This window comes from Rhinopithecus bieti, unplaced genomic scaffold, assembly GCF_001698545.2.
Source record: "Rhinopithecus bieti isolate Rb0 unplaced genomic scaffold, ASM169854v2 scaffold_4816, whole genome shotgun sequence".
Classification (NCBI taxonomy): Eukaryota; Metazoa; Chordata; class Mammalia; order Primates; family Cercopithecidae; genus Rhinopithecus; species Rhinopithecus bieti.
Window position 1 is genome coordinate 612,776 of NW_016804543.1, and position 22,299 is coordinate 635,074.

Here is a 22,299-nt window from a genome sequence, read left to right on the forward strand (position 1 = left end):
CTGGAGTGCAGTGGCGCAATCTCAGCTCACTGCAAGCTACGCCTCCTGGGTTCACGCCATTCTCCTGCCTCAGTCTCCCAAGTAGCTGGGACTATAGGCGCCTGCCACCATGCCCGGCTAATTTTTTGTATTTTAGTACAGATGGGGTTTCTCTGTGTTAGGCAGGATGGTCTCAATCTCCTGACCTCGTGATCCGCCAGGCTCAGCCTCCCAAAGTGCTGGGATTACAGGCATGAGCCACCACGCCCAGCCCCCTTTGAAATTTTTTTAAGATAGCCATCATATCAATTAAGAAAACAAGCCAGGTACGGTGGCTAATGCCTGTAATCCCAGCACTTCAGGAGGCTCAGCTGGGCAGATCACATGAGGCCAGGGGTTCAAGACCAGACTGGCCAACATGGTGAGACCCCGCCTCTATTAAAAATACAAAAATTAGCCGGGCATGGTGGTGCGTGCCTGTAATCCCAGCTATTCAGGTGGTGTTTGAATCCAGAAAGGAGGCTGCAGTGAGTGAAATCGTGCCACTGCACCCCAGCCTTGGTGGCAGAGCAACACCCTTGTCTCGAGAAAAATAAAATAAAAAAATGAAGGGAAAGGTCTCAGAAAATCAAAACATCATCTTTCAAGACTGCAATGTTCAAAAATATGAAAACAAACACCTAAAAAAAACAAAGACATTACTTGGAAACTATATACACAGGTTCCTTAATATATATATTTCTTCCAGATACAGACTCATACAAATCTGGCCAACTGATTTTTTGAAAAGATGCAAAAGCATTTCAGTGAGGAAAAAAAAATAATCTCTTTAACAAATGCTGTTAGAACAACTGTACATCTATATATGCAAAAAACAAACCTTGAGCGAAACCTTACCCCTTAAATAAAAATCAACTCAAAATGGATCATAGATGTAAATATAAAACATAAAGCTATAAAACTTTTAGAAGAAAATATGAGAGAAAACCTTAATGACTGAGAGTCAGGCAGAGTTCCTAGAGATGACATCCAAAGTACAATTCATAAAAGAAAAAATGAATTGAACTTTACCAAAATTTAAAACCTTAACTTTGCAAGTAATACTGTTTTAGAGAAATTACGAGTTACAGATTAGAAAATACTGCAAATCACATAAGAGTAAAGGACAAGCATCCCAAATATATAAAGAACTTTTGAAACTCCAAAAGAAACCATACAATTAAAAATGAACAAAAGACTGAACAGATACTTCACGAAAAAAAGATGCAAGGGTGGCAAATAAGCATATGAAAAGATGTTCAACATCATTAGCCATTAGGGAACTGAAAAGTAAAACCACTATGAGACGCAGCATCAACTCCTGGGAGTAGTTTGTTGGTCTTCCCTGCATTACTTCCCCTCTACTAAGGGCAGGGTGGTTGTTTCTGTGGTTAGCTCCCAGAAGCGCAATGTGGTTAGTTCCAGGCCTCAGAAACACCAGAATACATCTGGCTTCAAAAATAACAAGTTTTGGGCCAGGCATGGTGGCTCACGCCTGTAATCCCAGCACTTTGGGAGGCCAAGGCAGGCGGACCACTTGAGGTCAGGAGTTGGAGACCAGCCTGGCTAACAGGGTGAAACCCCTTCTTTACTAAAAACACAAAAATTAGCCAGGAGTGCTGGTGGGTGCCTGTAGTCCCAGCTACTTAGGAGGCTGAGGCTGGAGAATCACTTGAACCCGGGAAGCAGAGGTTGCAGTGAGCCAAGATTGCACCACTGTACTCCAGCCTGGGTGACAAAGTGAAACTCTGTCTCAAAAAAAAAAAGCACAAAAAAAACCCCAAGTTTTGAACTCGGCAGGAGGAGTTTGCAGTGAGCTGAGATCATGCCACTACACTTCAGCCTGGGTGAAAGAGCAAGCAAGATCCTGTCTCAAAACAAAAAACAAAACAAAACAAAAAAAACACCAAGTTTGGTAAGAGTGTTCAGACCAAGAAAATAAATGCAAAATTTCATGATGGGATATGTCAGCTCTGTAAAGAAGTTCCTGAATGGCACGCATTAATAAACTATAACAAACACAAACCATTATCAAAACCTAAAAAATGTGTTAAATGTTTATAAAAGTGAGTGGAGGATTCTTATCACATAATGTGTAGACTATGTGTCTATGAATGTGAAGTCTGTACAAAATGTAGAAATGAAGAAGTCACTATTATTCTGTTTAATAAAGAACCAGAAAAAAACAAAAATTACTGAAAATAATCTAAGTTCTAAACACAGAAGAAGCTGCAGAAAAAGTTATCAAGTGATGATTTAGATTTTGATACTGATTTAGATGACAAAGTAGAGTGAATTAGTATCAATATACTACAAGTCAATTTGAGAATGTGAAGTTCTGACCAACTTTTGACTTCTAATTTTCACAAAAATACTGTGAAATCATGAGAAAATTTGAAAAACGCTATTGAAAATAGGCAAAATTTATACATGAACAATATAAATCATGTATGATATTTCAACAATTATAAAATTTTCATCCATTGTGTTTTTGGATATGTTTGTTTTTTTGAGACAGGGTCTCGCTGTTACCCAGGGCTCCAACTCCTGGGCTCAAGTTTTTCTTATAACAATCATACTGCAGTTCATGGGGATTATTTAAAAGAATCTATTACCTAGTATTACCAAACTAAACAAGATTCAGAATTGATGGCTGAGTAAGAACTACCTTAGTAAAAGTAAGATGACATTATATTGGTAGCCTCAAAAATTGGTCCTCAGTAAGTGCCTTTGATAAATTTATCTCAAGTAAATGACTCACATAGCAAAAATCCCCTTACTCACTTCACTTGTTACAAAGCAAATGCAGGTTTAAAAAAAATAATAATGTTTAACAAGTGTATAGCAATCTTTCTTTGAAAGTATTTTTATATACCTCATCACATTGTTTTACCTTTTTTCTCCTGTGAAATATGTGTATCAAAATGCATAGAATTCATATGGATCGTTTAATAGATAATTATAAAGGAAAGCTCACACATTTACCCAGGTAAAGAAATGACCAGCACCAGAAGACCCTTGCTAGGCTCTTCCTCAGCAAAAGTTCATCCTTCTTCCCAGAGTTGGTACTGTTCTTAATTGTAGTCTTTTCTTATCATTTTACTACCCGTGTTTATACTCCAAAACCACATAAATTAGCTTTACCTGATTTTTAACCCTTTCCTATCTTTTATGTTGAAAATCTCAAACCTACAAAATGGTAACAAAATAGTTCAATGAATTTTTGCATATTCTTCACCCAAATTCTCAATTAACCTTTAACCATGTTTTCTTGATATCTCAATAGATGGATATATATTTGCTGCACCATTTGAAAATGTGGCAAGCCCTGCTTCTGAGTTCTGTATGAACACTTACACTATATATTACTTTGCATCTCTTTTTTGTTATGAAGTTTGTTGAGACTAATCCATGTTATTGCAAGAGCTGCAGTTTGTTCTTTTTACACTACTGTGTATTATTCCATGCACTTATATATCATAGTTTATTTTTCTTATATTAATATTTATCTCAAATTTTTCCTGTTATAAACAATACTGATATGAACATTGTTGCATGTGTCTCTTGGTACACATGTGCATTTCTGTTAGGTATATATATACCTGCCAGTGGCAGAGAAAATCAGCTTTTATGGATCTTCAGTTTTACTTTATCATATGAAACTATTTTTTCAGGACTTTTATTCCCTTCCTGATAGCAGATTAGAGTCCCAGCACTCAGCAGTTATTTCTAACATTGCTCTGTTGCCCATACTGGAGTACAGTGGCATAATCTAAGCTCACTGCAGCCTCTACTTCCTGGGATCAAGAGATTCTCCCACCTCAGCCTCTCAAGTAGCTGGGACTACGGGTATGCACCATCACAGGCAGCTATTTTTTTTTTTTTTTTTTTAATTTTTTGTAGAAACGTGGTTTCACTATGTTGCCCAGGCTAGTCTCAAACTCCTGGGCTCAAGTGATCCTCTCACCTCAGCCTCCCGAAGTGCTGGGATAACAGGCATGAGCCATCACGCCCAGCCTATACTGAAATATTTAAGTGTGTAATATCAATTTACTTTAAAATATTTTAGCATAAAAAAGTGAAGACACAGATAACATTTCAGTGGCATCAGAAAATATTACCTAGGAATAAATCAAAAAATACTCAATAACAGTCAACAAATTTATAAAGTATTTTCAAAACATTAAAGAAAATAGAGATTAAAGTAAATGGAGATACCATGTTCAAGACATAGAGGTATCAATATTCTAAACTTTCAGTCTTATAGAAAGTTTCTCTCCCATAAATATGTGTGGTTCTTTTTTGCAAATAAATTTATTTTCTGGACTATTTAACTTCTGTGATTAAAGAGTCAACTAAGGTTAAAACAATAATAAATAAATAAAACCATTATGGGGTATCGTTACACACCTACTAAAATGACTAAAATAAAAATCCTGACAGTATGAAGTGCTAACCCTATACTGCTGGTGGGAATGTAAAATTGTACAGCCACTATAGAAAACAGTTTGGGCCAGGCGCAGTGGCTCATACCTATAACACCAGCACTTTGGGATGCCAAGGTACGCAGACCGCTTAAGCCCAGGAGTTTGAGAACAGCCTGGACAACATGGTGAAAACCCATCTCTACAAAAAAATACAAAAATTAGCCAGGTGTGGTGGTACATGCCTGTAGTCCCAGCTTCTCAGGATGCTGAGGTAGGAGAATCGCTTGAGCCCGGGAGACAGAGGTTGCAGTGAGCCAAGACTGCGCCACTGTACTCAGCCTGGATAACACAGTGAGACCCTGTCTCAAGAAAAAAAGAAAAGAGTTCACAGTTTCTAATAAAGCTAAATATACACTCAACATACGGCCCAGCAAATCCATTCCTGAGTTTCTACCCTAGAAAAATGAAAATGATGTTCACACAAAAACTTGTACTTGACTATTATAGCAATTCTCTTCATAATGACCCCAAAAGAACTCAAATGTCCTTCAATAGATCAAAGGATAAACCATAATTTTTGTATTCCACTATACGTCCTAACAATGGAATACCACGCTGCAATAAAAAGAAACTATTGATACATGCAATGATCGGGATGAATCTCAAAGGCATTATTCTGAGTGACAGAAGGCAATCTGAAAAGGCTGTATATTCTAAATGCCATTTGACATTCTCAAAAAGAAAAAACTACAGTGATGGAGAACAGATCAGTAAAGTTGCCAGCAGTAAGAAGCAGGGAAATGAGTATGACTACAAAGGGTAGCACAAGGGAGTTAGGATGATGGAAATGTTCTGTATCTTGATTATGGTGACGGCTATATAAATCTGTACATGCACTAAATTCACAGCACTGTACACGGGAAAGACGTTTACAGTATAATTTTTTAAATAAATCATAATTCTGTGTTCTTCTTGCCTGATGTAAATATATGAAATGGGAAAGATGACATAATTTCATTTTTTTTCTGCCCAGTAAAAGAGGCTAGATGCAATGATACAACTATAGCTTCTAAACACCATTCCCCACCAAAAGGAATCAAGGACCCTTGGGGAGGGGCTGACTACAGGACTGGGGCAGGGAGAGTACAAGGTAAGACTAAGATACCTTGCTACACCAGCAAGTAGGTTTTCAAAGACTAATGGGGACTGGGCACGGTGGCTCATGCCTGTAATTCCAGCACTTTGGGAGGCCAAGGTGGGCAGATCACTTGAGGTCAGGAGTTAGAGACCAGCCTGGCCAACTTGGTGAAACTCCATCTCTATTAAAAATGCAAAATTTGTTGGGTGTGGTGGTGCGCACCTGTAATCCCAGATACTCAGGAAGCTGAAGCAGGAAAATCACTTGAACCTGGGAGGCAGAGGTTGCAGTGAGCCGAGATCGTGCCACTGTACAGCAGACTGGGCAACAGAATGAGACTCCATCTCAAAAAAAGACTAATGGGGAAATGTCACGTGAACACAGAAGTAGGCTGAAGAGGCTCCCACTGGCCAAATTTGGGACAGTTTAAGCATCAAAAGAGTAATAATAATAATAATGGTAATAGACTATAATTCCCAAACAAAAAAGAATCCATGACTATGGTGGTGATTGCACATACTTATGAATACACTAAAATCCCTTGAACTGTCACTTTAAATGAGTAAACTGTATCTCAATTAGGCTATGTTTTAAAATCCATGAGTCCACGGGGGTTTTTTTAAAAGGATCTGGAGGGCAAGGGAGGAAACTTTTCCCTACAGAAGAATGCCAGCTAACAAATTCACAGAAAAATGACAGTATTAGGAAAATCATTATTTTGCAATCACCAATGTAATAAATGCTTAAGACAAGAAGTATCCACAGATGTTAAAAACATTAGGTGAAAGATTATTGAGGAACAGGATAATCATGTGTCCTCAAAATATTACCCCATAGATTGCTTCTTAACATCAAAGGATAATTGAACCTTTAGTATATAAAAAACTGGAAAACAACGTAATCAAACGATTAAACTCACCAAGTTTAAGACTTTTTGTGCCTCCTGGTATAATTCAATGAGAAACACCCCAAAATACTTATCCATGTAAAAAAACAAAAACAAAAACAAAACAAAACAAAACAAAACAAAAAACAATTACCCTGAGTCTAATAATAGGGAACTCAGATAATCCAGATCATGGAACCGTTTACAGGACAAATATCTTGGACTCCACAAAAGTCAATGACATGGAGGAAATAAAAAAGGTTGGGGACCCTGACAACCAAATGCAATGTATGATCCTTTACGGTATCCTGAGGAAAGAAGTTACAAGGCTTTTATCACTGGGACAACAGGGAAATTGACCACATATTAGATAATATTAGTTAGTTAATATTAAATTTCTTGGGTGTGATAATGGCATTGTAGTTATCAGAAGTTGTAACTCCATTCTTAGGAGACATGCTGAAATACTGAATAAGTATCAGATTGTCTGCTACTTACTTAAAATATTTCAGAAAAAAAGAGGAAGAAAAAGGGGCAGAGCAAAGCAAAATGTTAATTGGTGAATCTTGGGGGAAAAAATACACGTTTTACCTTTTCTGTAAATTGTAATTTTCAAAATAAAAAGCTGGAGAGGCAGGAAAAAAGAAAAAGGTGGTGTTACTACTCATTTCAAACTTCCTCACTCATACCTCAAACAGTAGAAAGGAAATACATACATTGTTACGAGAAGAGCTTTAAGAGTTCAAAGAATTCAGAGCCCAACTCTGCCTTCCACTAACAGTGTTTCTTGCTTTACGTAGATCAAGTTACAGCACCAAGGGTCAGTTTTCTCACTGGTATTAAACAGAGAAACGTCTGTTAGCATATAAAACGGTTTACAAGGTAGATGAACATTAGAGATTGAGTGGGAATCATGACAAGGTATTAAAGAAGTACGTACTTCCCAATTACTCAGTTGGCAATAATGATTGAGAATTATTGTGAAGATTAAATGAAAAAAATATATATGAAAAGTACCTAGTCTGGCATATGGCAGATGCTGGATAAATTCAACGTACTTTCTCCTTCAAATACAGAAAAATAATGTGGTAAGAACTTACCAGTTACCAAGAGGCAACTGTATACCAGACCTTTGGTGTTTTCACTCCATCAAAACGTAATGATTGAGATTAAGATTAAGATTGAGATTAAGATTGTTCTCACTACTTTTTCAAACTCATATTAAATGTCTATAAGGATGAGAAAACCTTGGCAAACAATTGTGTGAACCAAAAGATAAATCAGCCGAGAGTCTAATTATCACAAGATCTTTGTTAGTCAACATGAAACACAGCATAGATGACTGAACACAGATACTACTGGTATCTTCCACCAGGCAAATGACATGTTTGTCGTTTACCCTAAAAAGGATAATAAATTTTGTCCCGAAGTGATTTTTTTTTTTTTTTTTTTTTTTTTTTGAGACGGAGTCTCGCTCTGTCGCCCAAGCTGGAGTGCAGTGGCCAGATCTCAGCTCACTGCAAGCTCCGCCTCCCGGGTTCACGCCATTCTCCTGCCTCAGCCTCCCGAGTAGCTGGGACTACAGGCACCACCACCTCGCCCAGCTAGTTTTTTGTATTTTTTAGTAGAGACGGGGTTTCACCGTGTTCGCCAGGATGGTCTCGATCTCCTGACCTTGTGATCCGCCCGCCTCGGCCTCCCAAAGTGCTGGGATTACAGGCTTGAGCCACCGCACCCGGCCCGAAGTGATTTTTAACTTAGTCATCATTCCATTCTCTAAAACAGAAGTATGGAAAAATTCACTGATAATAGGAAAGACTTAAAATATGTGGATCAAGACATAGGCAAGCTTTATCAGAAACTTGGTAATCCATTTGTAAGACTCCCACAGATCAATTTAACCACTTATTTCCAAAACATAATTAGGATACACACTAAACTAATAAGATCAAAATGCTTTTCTAAGAATCATAACATTAACATAATTCCTTCCTACTATTAAAAAAAAATCAGTGAAACCCATTTGAGACTAAAGAATCATTAGAATGGTTATCATCGGCTGTCTTTAATGAGAGATTTGTAAAATAATAGACACTAGAGAAAGATAATTACTTGACCTCCCCCCAAAAAATCAGGATCAAATAAAAGCCTTCAAACAAATGAACCATATTCTTATATTTATCATATCTTAAAGCATTTTCACTCGATGAGGACACTATAGCACCAGGTGTAACGTTAACAGAGGCAGAGCTGTCGGCAAAACCTAGACTGCCTGACCACAAAGCCCTAGTCTGAACCACTATGCTCTGCGGCCTTCAGGAAACAGCAAATCTGACCCAAGAAGGCCACGAATAGAAGCCCAGACACAGTGAATTGTAACACAGGATTAGAACAGGAGAATGAAGGATTCCAAGATTCCCAGGGGAAAAGGGGACTCAGGACAAAAGACAGTATGTTTTCAAAGTTATTATATTCAAAAATAATGCAAATAATGCCTTTTTCACATAGAAAAGGCAATGAGAAACTCCAAGGAAAAAAGATAAGCTCAAGCCCCAAATGTTGTAAATTAAATTTTAGCAACTGATAGAGTGCAAGAAAAGAAGGTCTATTTGATTCTGATGCTGATACCATCTCTCAAGGAATAAGTCCCCCCCCCACACAAAAATACAGCCTTAGCACACTACGTGGTCTGATCATTCATGAAGTCTTCTCAATAATACAAGCACTAGTTCACCAGTACTCTACTTTTGGAATCAATACAGAAAAACTATGAAAGAAGTGATTGAGGGTAAAAGACAGGATGAAATTGTCAACCCTCTTGACAATGTACAATGAAAGTATAGCTGAGAGAAGTCTTTCCAGAAAGTGAAATTTGCAGGTTAAAGAGGACAAGGCAGCAAAAAGAAAGCAACAGCCTCATCATGTCAAGAGAAAACTGTAAGATGCTGCAAGTTTGTAGGGTAAGAAATAAACAAATATATGACTTAAAGTTTCTAAAATGACCAGAGGAAAGAAATTTGTAACTGGAATGCTAGAATGAAACGGGGTTGGGGAGGAAAATAATGTGAGCTTAATCACATCTTCCATCCCAAAGACTCAACAGATTTTATTTATTGACAAATTTTAAAACAGACGTTTAAATATATTATCTGAAAGTACCAATGAAATAGGAACTAAAAATAAAAGTTAAAATTAAAATAAAAAAAAAAAAAAAAAGGCTACCTCTAGAGAGTGGAACCAGAATGGAGAGGGATGGGCAGGAGACTGTTGTTTTTCATCCTAAGTCTTTCTACATTATTTGGGTTGTTACTAATTGCATATATTATTTTGATACAAGTTAACAATAAAAGAAATTAAATTTTAAATTTAACTTGTCATTATTTTAGAAGATGACTTTAATATTATGTATTTCATACAATGTCCAAATCTAGCATTCTAGTTTTTTGTTTTTTTAAAACAAACTTTCATAAAAGTTGCATAAATAGCAGAGTTCACATATACACTGACTTCTCTAATGTTAATAACTTAACCAGAGTACCCTTATCAAAACCAGCTACCAATTTTGCTGCAATGCTAACAGCTAAATTACAGATTTTGAATGTTACTAGTTTTTCCCAAAATCTTATCTGTTCCAGGATCAAATCCAGGATTCTACACTGCACTTAATTGTTTTGTCTGCTTAGTCTCCTCTTTATTTCTGACAGTTCTTTCATCTTTCTTTATCATGACTTTGACAATTCTGTACAATGTCTCTCAATTTGGGTTTGATGTTTTCTCATGAACACACTGAGATTATGCATCTTTGGCAAGAAGATCAAAGGAGTTACATTGTGTCCTTGGTGCATTATATTAGGGATGTATGATGTTAATATAATCTTATTACTGGTGATGTTAATCTTCATCACTTGGATAAAATAGCAACTGCCAGTCTTTTCAAATGTAAAATTACTATTTTCCCCTTTGTAAGTGATAAATAGCTTTGGGGAAATACTTCTAAACTATGATACTCGTTTTTTAAAATAATTGACAAATAAAGATTATATATATTAAAGTGAGCAATGTGATCATTTAATACACATTGTGTAATGATTACCACAATCCAATTAATTAACACATCCTTTTCACACTGTACCTTAAATACCCAGAATCTGTTGATCCTATAACTGAGAATTTGTACCCTTTGACCAACATCTCCCCATTTACCCACTCGCTAACCCCAGGGAACCACGGTTCTACTCTCTGCTTCTATGAATTTGACTTTCTTAGTTTACACATATAATACAATATTTGTCTTTCTGTTATGACATTCATTTGTATACATTATATTTACAGCTATCTTTGAGAGATGCATAGTGACATATTTCTGGATGAAATCACATCTGGTATTTGCTTCAATATCATACAGACGTGTGGGAAGTAGGCTTTGGTACAGATGGAACAATATTGCTCAAGAGCTGGTAATTGATGAGACTACAGGGATTCATTTTACTAATCTTTTCTGTGTGTCTTTAAATTTTTCCATGGTAAAAGTTTTAAAAAATTAGAACCCAAATAAATACAACTCCATGCACACATGTATCAAAAGATAACACAAATTTATCCATTCAGGTATCTTGATCAGAAAACACTATTATGCTTAAATTTTCATTTTCTAATTTGAACCTTTTTTTTCCCCCCAAACAGTGCCAGGAAGCAACTCCCAAGTTCATGCTGAGGTTTTTGCCACCAACATTTAAAACACAGGCATTGTGCGCCCTCTAGTGTGGTCTTCTGTAACGTAAGTTTTGCACTGAGAAGTTCAATAACGAAAAGCAGAGTATATTCAAAAAGGGGGGAAAAATCCTCTTCTCACAAAAATTTCTGCTTCTCCACTAGTCAATAAATTATCTGCTAGTTACTTGGCTATGTACCAAAACCACTTCAAGTCCAAAGATTATCAACGTTTTTCCACCTACTCTACTGTTTCTCAGAACATATCATGCAGCTCAGGGAACAAAAAAGGACAGAAGACTACAACCAGTCAAAACATTTTTAAGCACCCTTCATAAAGGCCAGATGAAAAAGGATGCGGAAATCAATATTAATGGCTAATTTAGAAGCCTCTCATTGTGTGTTCTGCCCATACAAACGGTTCCATTTCTATCCTTTAGAATCCTCTAACACTCAGAAATTGTGCTCCACTTCTCACTCAGGTCAAGATTTGGTTCACGTCTTGCAGATCTCCCATCACGTTATTTTCTTAGGATTTATTGAAAAATTCTATCAGTGAATTTATCCGTAAGACACAAACAGGAGGCAAAGTGTAACGAGAATCACAGGCTTTGGAATTATGCAGACTTGACCTCCAATTCCAGTCCTGCCACCTCCTAGTTGTATTACTTAATTTTTCTAAGCCTCCCCTTATGATCTGTACAAATAGGCTAATGTCTTATAGTTTAAGGATTAGGAAAATATATGTAAAGTAAACGATCACAATTCGTATTCAAATTGTAACTATTTTCATTATGTGATCCCAAAGTAATCTGCAGACAAGCAGTCGAACCCACAGATAAACATTTTAATTTCCTTTGAATGATTCCAATCACTATTTTTGAATTACACAATCTAAAAAACTAGATTTGACCTTCACTTTTAGTCTTCTTACATATATGGTTTCTTAATACTCCATATAAGATGGTGTTTCTTCAGACAATAAGACAGTATACAGTAATGAGAACATCAAGGGTAATTGCTGACCCACACGGTATTCACCGGAGACAATTTGCACACACCTGATGAAGGATCTTCTTCATAAGTTGTTTTATTATTTTCATGTATCATTTCAAAACCTGTTTCGAATATATGAAAGTTACAGGAGTAACTATAACTAGAATGACAAAATTAAAATAAGAGCTATTTGTGGACAGCAGTAAATATGATAAGAAAAGAAAATTAATCTCAATGGAAGTACAGAGAGTATCTGGTAGAAAACCATTAGCTTGTATAGGAATTAAGTGAGAACTCCACAATTCTTGCTAAATGTATCTGGAGTTCTTAAATACCTAAGTACGTAAAACTGGTCTGCTTTTGAGAAGCAAGTATGATTAAGTCATCGGTTTGTTAAATATTTTCTGAGTGTGCTATGTGCCAGACACTCTTCTACGTGTTAGATTAAGAGTAGGAAACAAAGCGGGAGGCATCTGCCCTCCTGATGCATAGATTCTAGTGGAGGGAAGACAGCAGTAATTAATTTTTGAACAAGAAATGAAAGTAATTTCAAACATCGGTGCATGTAAAGGTAACAGGTGAGTGATCGGGAACAGGTGAGTGATCTATTTTAGCTGGAGTGATCACAGGAGGTCCCTCAGAGAAGAGGCACGTGAACTAACACCTAGATAAGGGAAAATCATGCAAACATGTGATAATATGCACTTACAAGCCACAGTTCTTCATGAACACTTCCATCAACACAGATTCCTTACACTTGCTTATTTCCTCTAATTTATTTATTTTTAATACCATGTAGACTTCCAGTTTCCCTGAACTCCTGGAACTAACGCCTATCTAAAGGCTTAAAGACTACAGACAGATATAAATATGGATTATTCATTTTAAATATGTATTTTCCTCCCCAGAAAAATATATCTGTTAATAAAATGTAAAATACACAGCTCACCATAAAAGTTAAGTTCATGGATTCTGGAGTCCTCTGATCTCTCCCTTACCGGTATGAGACCCTGGGTCAACCACAAACTTACCAAGCTTTAGTTTCTGTCAAGTAGGGATCGTGTTTTGGGCGACTGTGAGGATTATGTGAAATAATGTATGTAAAGAACTTTAGCACAGTGACTGGAATAGTCTAAGTACATGGTAAATGTAAACATTTTATTTCCATCTAAAATGACACACATTTTTGAGGTGTTTACATATGAATATATCAATATAAGAGGTATTCTGAGATTTTAACTTTAAAATCAAAACTATATATAAAAGCAAATAACTCAGAAGTAAATTCATGTCTTCAAAATAATTTCAGTGAGACCACCAAATGATTTTTAAAGATGAGTTTCTACACTGGTGCCCAAAAGAACAAAGGCAGCAGAAAAAGAAAATGAACAGACATTTCCATTTACAGAGGAGAATGACCAAAAACAAGTACTCACGGATGCCCACGTGGGCTGAAGCTAGAGACGTATGAAATGGTCTTCTCTCTGAAGAGATGGAACTTTAGCTGGAAGGGTTTGAAGGGACAGAATATGGCCGATCCTGTGGGGTGACTCAGTAATGGTAGTCACACTGCCCCCAGTCCACCCTTTGCCTCACTTCATCTACTACACTGAAAAGCTCATACTCAACTTCCCAATCCCCACACAACTCAGAAAGGCCGATATACCGTCTGTCCCAGGAAAGTTTTTGTTTTCGAGATAAACAAAACGACAGATAAAGTTAGTACTGCCTCATGCCCTTCCCCTTCTTCATGTCTGGAATGGAACTATGATGCCTGAAAGTAGAGCAGACATTTTGTGACCATGAGTCAATTAGCCAGAGCATTAAAGTTAGCCAGGCAAAATGAAAAAGACTGGATTCTCCTTGCCCTCATCTAACCAGTACACCAGCCTTAGAATGATTATCTTCAGATTTGTTAGAAAAGGGAAAAACAGAAAACTTCTTTAGTGAAACTACTGTAGTCAAATTTTCTGTTATTTGCAGCCTAAATGCAATCCAAATGGACTCACGAAGATGAAGAAAGAGGACATTTCACATGGGATGAAAACCACAAAGGAACAACAACAAAGAGCTACTTCTCAACACTATGGTTTATGATCACAACGTTTAAATAAAGAATTAAGAGATAATTTCCACCTGTATCCAATAGCTTCCAATGTGTTTACAGTGAAGCATCATATTATTACATTTACATTCCACACACCATATACACAGGAACTGGTGCCCCTTTAGGACAACATGGCCAACATGCAACAATGGAAATATGCAGCATTTTCAAGTCACTTCACAGCGTAAATGAAATGTGTCCAAGGAATGAAAAAAGTAAATAGCAGCTGGTTTCATGTAAACGAAACATGAGAAACTATGCACTGAATGGCTAGAGTAATACTTCCACATTAAAATAATTTTACTCAATTGTTCTTCCTAAAAATGTTTGCTTATTTAAGAGATGATGAAACACTAGAGGCTAAAGCCCAGGTTTGAGGAGTAATGATTTCAGGTTCTTGAATTAAAGAATGAATCAAATGAACCAGCACTCATTCTTCATAGAACATCTCTCCAGTAAAGTTACAATAATGTAAATGCAATTAAGTGACTCATTTTATAAACCTCTATGATAAAAGAGGAAATTTCATTTTCATTTGTTTAATATTTCCATCAAAAAGAATGTCTCATTACACATTTACTGAAAGCCTGAATAATAAAACAATGGACAAATTCCAAGAGCAAACAGGGACTTTTTTCTTTTCCCATGAAGCTAGCATTATGGAATTTTAACAGATGTTCTATTTGGTCATAGTTAATAAAATGAATTATGTAGGATTAACATAGGGTTCAATATGTTTGCATTGGATTTTAACTGAAAAACAATTTCACATTAGAAGTTTGGAAAGATTTTGAAACACTTTTTTTCCTTTTCAGTAGAAGTGCTAAGATGAAGAAAATAAATGAATAATTATAGCACTTACTGCTTTTCCAATAAAATCAGACTTATAAAACTACTTTTCAAGGTTTAAGAAGACTGGAATCTTAGAAAAGTATATACCCTTTGGTATTTCATCACCCGTCTCATGCAAAGATCATAGTAATGTAGCATATCAAAAGCCTGATTCACTACTCTACATAACTCCAAGCCCTCTTAGAGCTCCCTCACCTTTCTGAAATGATCATGATGTCAGGCAGCTTCTGAACAAAAATGAGTCAAACTTAAAGCAGTGAAGAACAACAAGTATTCACTGAGTGCTCACTGTGTAGAAGGTATTATCCTCGAGTCTGTGTATCCTACAAGGAGGTAAACACCCAGTGGCTGTTTTCAAGAGGACTAATATGCTATCTGGAAAGATAAGCCACAACCCAATTTTAAGGACAAACTGAAAGAGAACGAGGTAAATCAAAGAAAACAATTTCACACAAACATACACAGAGACAGATACACAGCACTGATACAAGGAGGGGGAAAATTCTCCCTTATGAGATAGGACTATTTTTTTTTCCTCTTTTACAATCATGATAAGCAGGAAATAGTATATAGAGCCTTAAGGACAGTAAAGATGCAACAGAAGTTCTGGCGATGGCTGGTAACATTTTTCAGTGGAAAACATCCAAGTGATGCAATCTCCGTAAGAATAAGCCAAAAATGAACCATCATGGAATTTTCCCAACACATTTCCATTAGGAATCTTGATCAGCTCAATTATCAATTAGGATAACTTTACTTTATTATACCAATATGCTGTTTTTCCTACAGAAGTAGCCAGTGAATATAAAATCAACTGCAGGTTGCAATTTGTTACAATTATAGAGATGCCTCTCAATAAGACATTTGGATACAACACTCTCATTATAGCTGAAAAGCTTTACAAGCAGTAACAATTGTCTGGCCTCTCATTCAAACACAGCAATTGTTAGTCATCAACACGTCTGAATGCAGATAGATCAAGGTTGCATCCCCGTTGGAGAACCTAACAACCTAAAGGCAGGTTTAATTTCTGAATCTCCTAGCAGGCTATACTGCTATCACAGCCGCCTTCTAGAACTGCTGTAAAGGTATAAAGGTATCAATGAGAACAGTCTATGCAAAGTTCCTAGCACAAATGGGCAAACCTGGACTCAGATTAGTAAACTTGTCAGGAGCAGATGGCTGGTAAGGGACAGAGCTGCATTCCACACTTAGGTGTTTTATCAGTCCATTCTCATAATGCTATAAAGATACTACCTGAGACTGAGTAATTTATAAAGGGAAAAGGATTGTCTCACAGTTTGCATGGCTGAGGAGCCTCAGGCAACTTACAATCATGGCAGAAGGCAAAGGGGAAGCAAGGCACGTCTTACATGGCAGCAGGAGAGAGAGCACAAAGGGGGAACTGCCAAACACTTTTAAAACCATCAGCTCTTGTGAGAACTCTCTCACTATCATGAGAAGAGTATGAGGGAAACCACCCATCCAACCACCTCCCATCAGGTCCCTCCCCTGCCACGTGGGGATTACAATTCAAGATGAGATATAGGTGGGGACACAGAGCCAAACCATATCAGGTGTCCTTCACTGTTAATGCTCTTTCAGTTACCAGAGTACTAATCATCCTAGTTAACATTTCCTGAGCACATACTATGTGACAGGCACTGTAGAAAGCACTTCCCCTGGATCCCCTCAATTAATTCTCATAAGAATTTGGGGAAGTTTCAAATCATCAGTTCACAGGAAAGTAAATAAAACTGTTCTCAGATATATGTTACTATGTCCACTCTTACTTGTAATTAAAATAAGAACTACAATGACATCTTTTTTTTATCTTTAAGACTGCGAGTCCATAGGTGAGGCAGGGGAAAACAGCTCCTACGTTGTCGGCAAGTGTCAATTGGTACTTCCCTAAAGGGCAATTTGGCATTATCTACCAAAATTACAAATGCCCATACCTTTCATGAAGTAATTCTACTTTTGGTATGTAACGTGCAAACATTCAACCATGTATATAACATGACACAGGAACCGTATCACTCACTGCAGCAGGTCTGCAATGTCCACCAATAGGGAAATGTTAAATAAACTATGGTTTGTTTATACAATGGACTACTATGCAAACATTATAAAAGATGGTGCTCTTTGTGAAGTGATATAAATCACCTCCAAAATAAAGCAGGTTAGAAAGCAGCAACAAAAAATACAGAAGATCTAGGATAGAGTGGCTCTGGAAAAACACTAAGGAGACTTATATAACATGAGTGTTTGGGGGAAAGGCACTGAGTAGGCAGACAGCAGAACCGGGAAGGAGACTTTGGAGGACAGTCCTTGAAGCTTGATTCCTGAAGGTTCCCGTTTCCAGCCACTGGATTTAGGGGAATCCCTGCTGCTTAGCATCGATATTAAGGGAAAACAAGTCTGAAAAGCTGCTATATCCACTTTTGAGTAAACTAGTAAGAGTGATGATTTTTGCACCTAAAGACTGGGGGCTTCAATGAACTTACTGAACAGATTGAATTACTTGTTTGGCGTGCTTGACTGCTTGCAGCAAAACTAGGGTGAGGAGAATAACCCTCACCTATCTCAAATCTCTTTAGGAGCATCTACCAAAAGGAAGCCAGGAGTTATTTGTTATTAAAATGGCTACATCTTGCCATTGGGACAGCTCCAACCAGCTTCTAACCTTCAGGTTTCTGCAGACAGGAGTCAGACACCAGCAATTTATCCTCCAGACTCCAGTGGACACATGTCGAGCTCTTTTAAGGGCGTTTCCCAAATTCTCCACTCCAGTCCCTGGCAAACAGCTGAGAGCAAGAGGTTCAACTTCTCCCCCAGACAAATACCCCACTTCACGCTCTCTTGAAGGCCCTCACTTGGCTTGCACTATGGTTATGAAAACCCCAATTCTGCTTCAATAAGCAAGCTACACACATGTACTTTCACACCCTTGTGGTTCTGCTCTTGCTGTTCTGCCTATATCCTTAACTACTTCTAACTGCCACTCCTTCAACAATTAAGAGTCATTTTATGCTAATTGAGCACCACTCAAGCATTGTTCCTTCTGTAACCCCAGCTGCATCTTGTATATACTTATCATTACAGTGCTTATGACACTGCACTGTAAAGTGTCTACTTCCCTCTTTGTTTCCCTGCCAGAAAGTGAATCCTTCAGGGCAGAAGTGCTCCTTGTAGTGCCCCAAGACCCAGCAGGCACTCCAAAAAGGACTGCTGAGTGAAATTTGTGGACAAAAGACATCTGCTAAGTTTAACTTATTCCCACTTCTTTTGAAACAATTTGCTTTACTCTGTTTTCTTCCTCTATAAAAAGTCCTTCTAATTTACGTCCAAGAGTATGAGGCTGCTCTCCATAAAATTTTCAGGCCAAGTGCATCTGAAATCATCCCGGTTATGAAAGCAGCTATGATTTTGCTCCCCACTTTCATCTTACTGCAGTAATAACACTGCACCAGCATGCTTGAGCACATTTAATTTGGCAAAGATCATGAGAAAAATGAACAGTGAAAGGATGAGGTAAACAGTGTAATCTGCTGACCTTGCTTAGACTCCATCTAAAATTCATAGTAACTAAAATAATTTCAGAGAATGTAAGGGATAAGCATGCAATCTCCACAAACATCAAATGCAGGGGGAAAAAAAGTGTGACAACATTCACACAATCTAAACACAGAATCTATCTTATTAATGCACGGACTCAAACTTCAATCTCATTCTAATGGGCAACTGCTAGGGAGATAAAACTAGTTTAAAGAAAAAATTGCATACAGAATAAACGTATACGTTTCCAGGTGATTCTCACTACGGTTTTATGTATTTTCTTATTGAAACAACAAACACGCTCTTGGCAAAACATTTTATATTGGTGCCAGAATAAAGTAAGAATCTAAACTATAATGCAAAAGAATTCTGCTTAAAGCAGATGTTATCACTTCTTATTTTTCTCATTTTGAGAAGCAGCTATGTTTCATTCAGCAATAATTCTCTCATTCTATCAGAGAATCTGTACAAAAGCAACACCTCAACTAAAATCAAGTCTGAAGGATCTTTTATAAATACGCATAATGCAGAAGACCTCAATTAAATTTCCAACAAAACGCTGTCATTTTGAGTAAACAAAGTCATCCCAGTAAGGTCACACTACTTTCAAGGATTGCAGGCTAGAAATTAATTTCTAGCATGACATATGTCAAAACAAATTTTTTAAAGAACAGAGCACAGCTGCAACCATGTATTTATCTGTTTGTATGCAAAACCAGTATTCTCCAGCATGTAAATATATTCATTTATTCAGCATCTCTCAGAAACATAAAAAAGGCTTATTGCCTCTCTTTTTCCTGCACCCAGGTGAAATCTGAGTAAGTAACACGTTTAGAAAGAAACTAAGTGCAGAGTGAATATACAGTGTGGGTGCTATTCCTCAAAGGCACAAGTCATCTCCACAGAATTAACTAATTTTGAAACATTGTTTGCCTTAAAAAGAAGTTTTTCAAAGATCTACACCAAGTAGATTGTGAACCTGTGAAAACCAAAGCTTTAAATCACATGTAACAGTGTTGGTATGTCATAAAGAAGATTGCAATCTCTAGTTAAAAACAAAAAACTACCTGAGAATAAAATGAGGGATTTCAATGAATTTCAGTATTCGGTCAAATACGGCAATATTTAACTATTATGTTTCAGTATCCCAGAACCTCCAAATAGAAAACGCAGACACAGAGCAGACGTATGCAGGTTCTCACTTATATTTTCTCTAAAAGAAAATTGTGTCCCAAACCAGACTTCTCTTATATCTCATCTATCTGAAAACGAACTTTTGAACTTCAAGATAGTCTCTTCTATGTGAAGCAAAGATTATAACACACTTGTTTTTTTTCTTTTTGGAGACAGGGTCTGTCTGTCACCCAGGCTGGAGTGCAGTGGCACAATTACAGCTCACTGCAGCCTCGACCCCCTCGACCCCCCAGGCTCAAGCAGTCCTCCCACCTTGGCCTCTCAAGTAGCTGGGATTACAGGCACCACCATGCCCAGCTAGTTTTCGTATTTGTTATAGAGACAGGGTCTCTCAAACTCCTGGGCTCAAACAACCCACCCACCTCCACCTAACAAAATGCTGGGATTACAGGATTGAGTCACCATGCCTGGCCTATACCACGCTCTTGCAGTAATATACTGAGACTGCTTTACTGATCATAAACTTTTGCTCTTTCAACCAAACAGAACAAAAGAAAATTTCCCATGTGCTGAATCACAGAAATTTAGAGTTAGAAGGCAAAGAGAGGTGAAGTGGCTTCCCCTGGGGTACACTGCTCTGTGAATCACGTGCAGTGCCAGGACTCCAGTCCAGACTGAACTTCCCAGCTCATCATATTTCGTTATCAAGAAGCCAAGGGCTCACTGCCTGATACAGACTTTTGAGACACCCACCTCTTAGACCAGCAGTCCCCAACCTTTTTGGCACCAGGAACAAGTTTTGTGGAAGACAATTTTTCCATGGAGCAGCGGTGGGGTGGGTGGTTTCAGGATGAAACTGTTCCACCTAAGATGTTCCACCTCTGATCATCATGCCTTAGATTCTCATAAGGAGAACACAACCAAGATCCCTTGCATGCGCAGTTACAATAGGGTTCGTGTTCCTATGAGAATCTAACGCTGCTGCTGATCTGACAGGAGGCAGAGCTCAGGTGGTAATGATCACTCACCTGCTACTCACCTCCTGCTGTGTGGCTCAGTTCCTAACAGGCCACGGACCAGTACCAGTTCACAGCCCTGGGGTTGGGGTCCCTGTCTTAGAATGCTTATTTCATTACGAATTTTTCATTAGCTCCTCATAATTCAGTAATTAACTTGATATCTTACCCTCAGTAGTTTTTTTTTTTTTTGGGAGACAGAGTCTCGCTCTTGTTGCCCTGTTGCCCAGGCTGGAATCCAGTGGCACGATCTTGGCTCACTGTAACCTCTGCTTCCCGAGTTCAAGCAATTCTCCTGCCTCAGCCTCCTGAGTAACTGGGATTACAGGTGCCCGCCACTTGGCTAATTTTTGTATTTTTAGTAGAGATGGGGTTTCGCCATGTTGGCCAGGTTGGTTTTGAACTCCTCACCTCAGGTGATCCTTCTGCCTCGGCCTCCCAAAGTGCTGGGGTTACAGGCGTGAGCCACCACACACGGCCTGAAGTTATTTCTTAATATGTCAACTGTAAGAGACATTTAGCCACCCTGGAATAACAAGTCAGTTACATCATGGGCCATTCTGACCACTGAAATTGCTCTTCCGGCAAACCCGCTCTACTCATTCTTTCAAATGTAAAAACTGAGAAAACTTAACAGAAAAGCGACGATAATTTCCCTTTTTGATTTTTTAAACCAAGTTTCTCCAAATATATTTCTAACTGTTAAGTAGTGTAAATTTACTGAACAAAGCACATCATTCTTTTGTACTTCAATATTGGAAATTAAGTGACTTACCTCTCTTAAAACTGTGCTTTTATAGCCTCGATACAACCCTTGGATACCCTGAAACAAACAAACAAACAGCCAAGAGCTCAGAAAGAATGGCAGAGATTTCTGAAGGACGCTCTGTATACAGCAGATCTACCTGCTCTTGAGTTCTAGAACATTCACAATTGCCACAGTTCTATAAGAGGTTAATGATTGTAAACTGGCCTAAGGTACATAACTTATACCTTATATAATTTATATACCTCTATAACTAGCTCCTAAGGGAGCTCAGATTAGCTTCCTTTGAAATAGGAACATCTCTAACAATAAAACTGACTACATATTTACTTAGTTTTAGTTGCTGCTATTCTACTAAATATTAATTATATAGTACTTAATTGCTATAACATGTCTTCTCTTGGAAAAAAAAAATTTGAGATGCTTTAAATACATTTCCAAACGCAAATGCACACAAATGCCAATTATCCTTTTGTATATAAACAGAATTATATTTATAGCTTCAAACATCAGAAATTCATTCATAATCTCCCAAAGTAGTGGTCAATATTTCCAGACAAACATGTATTAACCATCCACATAGTTCAATGAGGAAGCTATACTAGCTTCATCTCATTTGTACAATTAATATTCAATGTCTCCTCACCTAGGTAACAGACTATTACAAACAACTTTTCTAAAATCAACACTC

At 37.5% G+C, this 22,299-nt stretch overlaps 1 protein-coding gene and 1 pseudogene across 9 annotated transcripts in view; one reads left to right on the forward strand and one right to left on the reverse strand.

The window, feature by feature from the left end:
* LOC108527666 (uncharacterized protein C9orf85 homolog pseudogene) overlaps nucleotides 1–2,313 on the forward strand; it is a 37,304-nt pseudogene extending 34,991 nt beyond the window's left edge.
* Nucleotides 1–22,299, reverse strand: part of SLC25A26 (solute carrier family 25 member 26) — a 169,785-nt gene that overhangs the window by 102,039 nt on the left and 45,447 nt on the right. For all 9 annotated transcript variants that reach the window (XR_001884884.1, XR_001884885.1, XM_017869089.1 and 6 more), the window contains one exon: nucleotides 21,618–21,665. Coding sequence is in view for 7 of the 9 variants with exons in the window: in XM_017869089.1 (XP_017724578.1) it covers nucleotides 21,618–21,665 (48 nt within the window). In the remaining 2 variants the exon portion in view is untranslated. The remainder of the gene's footprint in view (nucleotides 1–21,617; nucleotides 21,666–22,299) is intronic.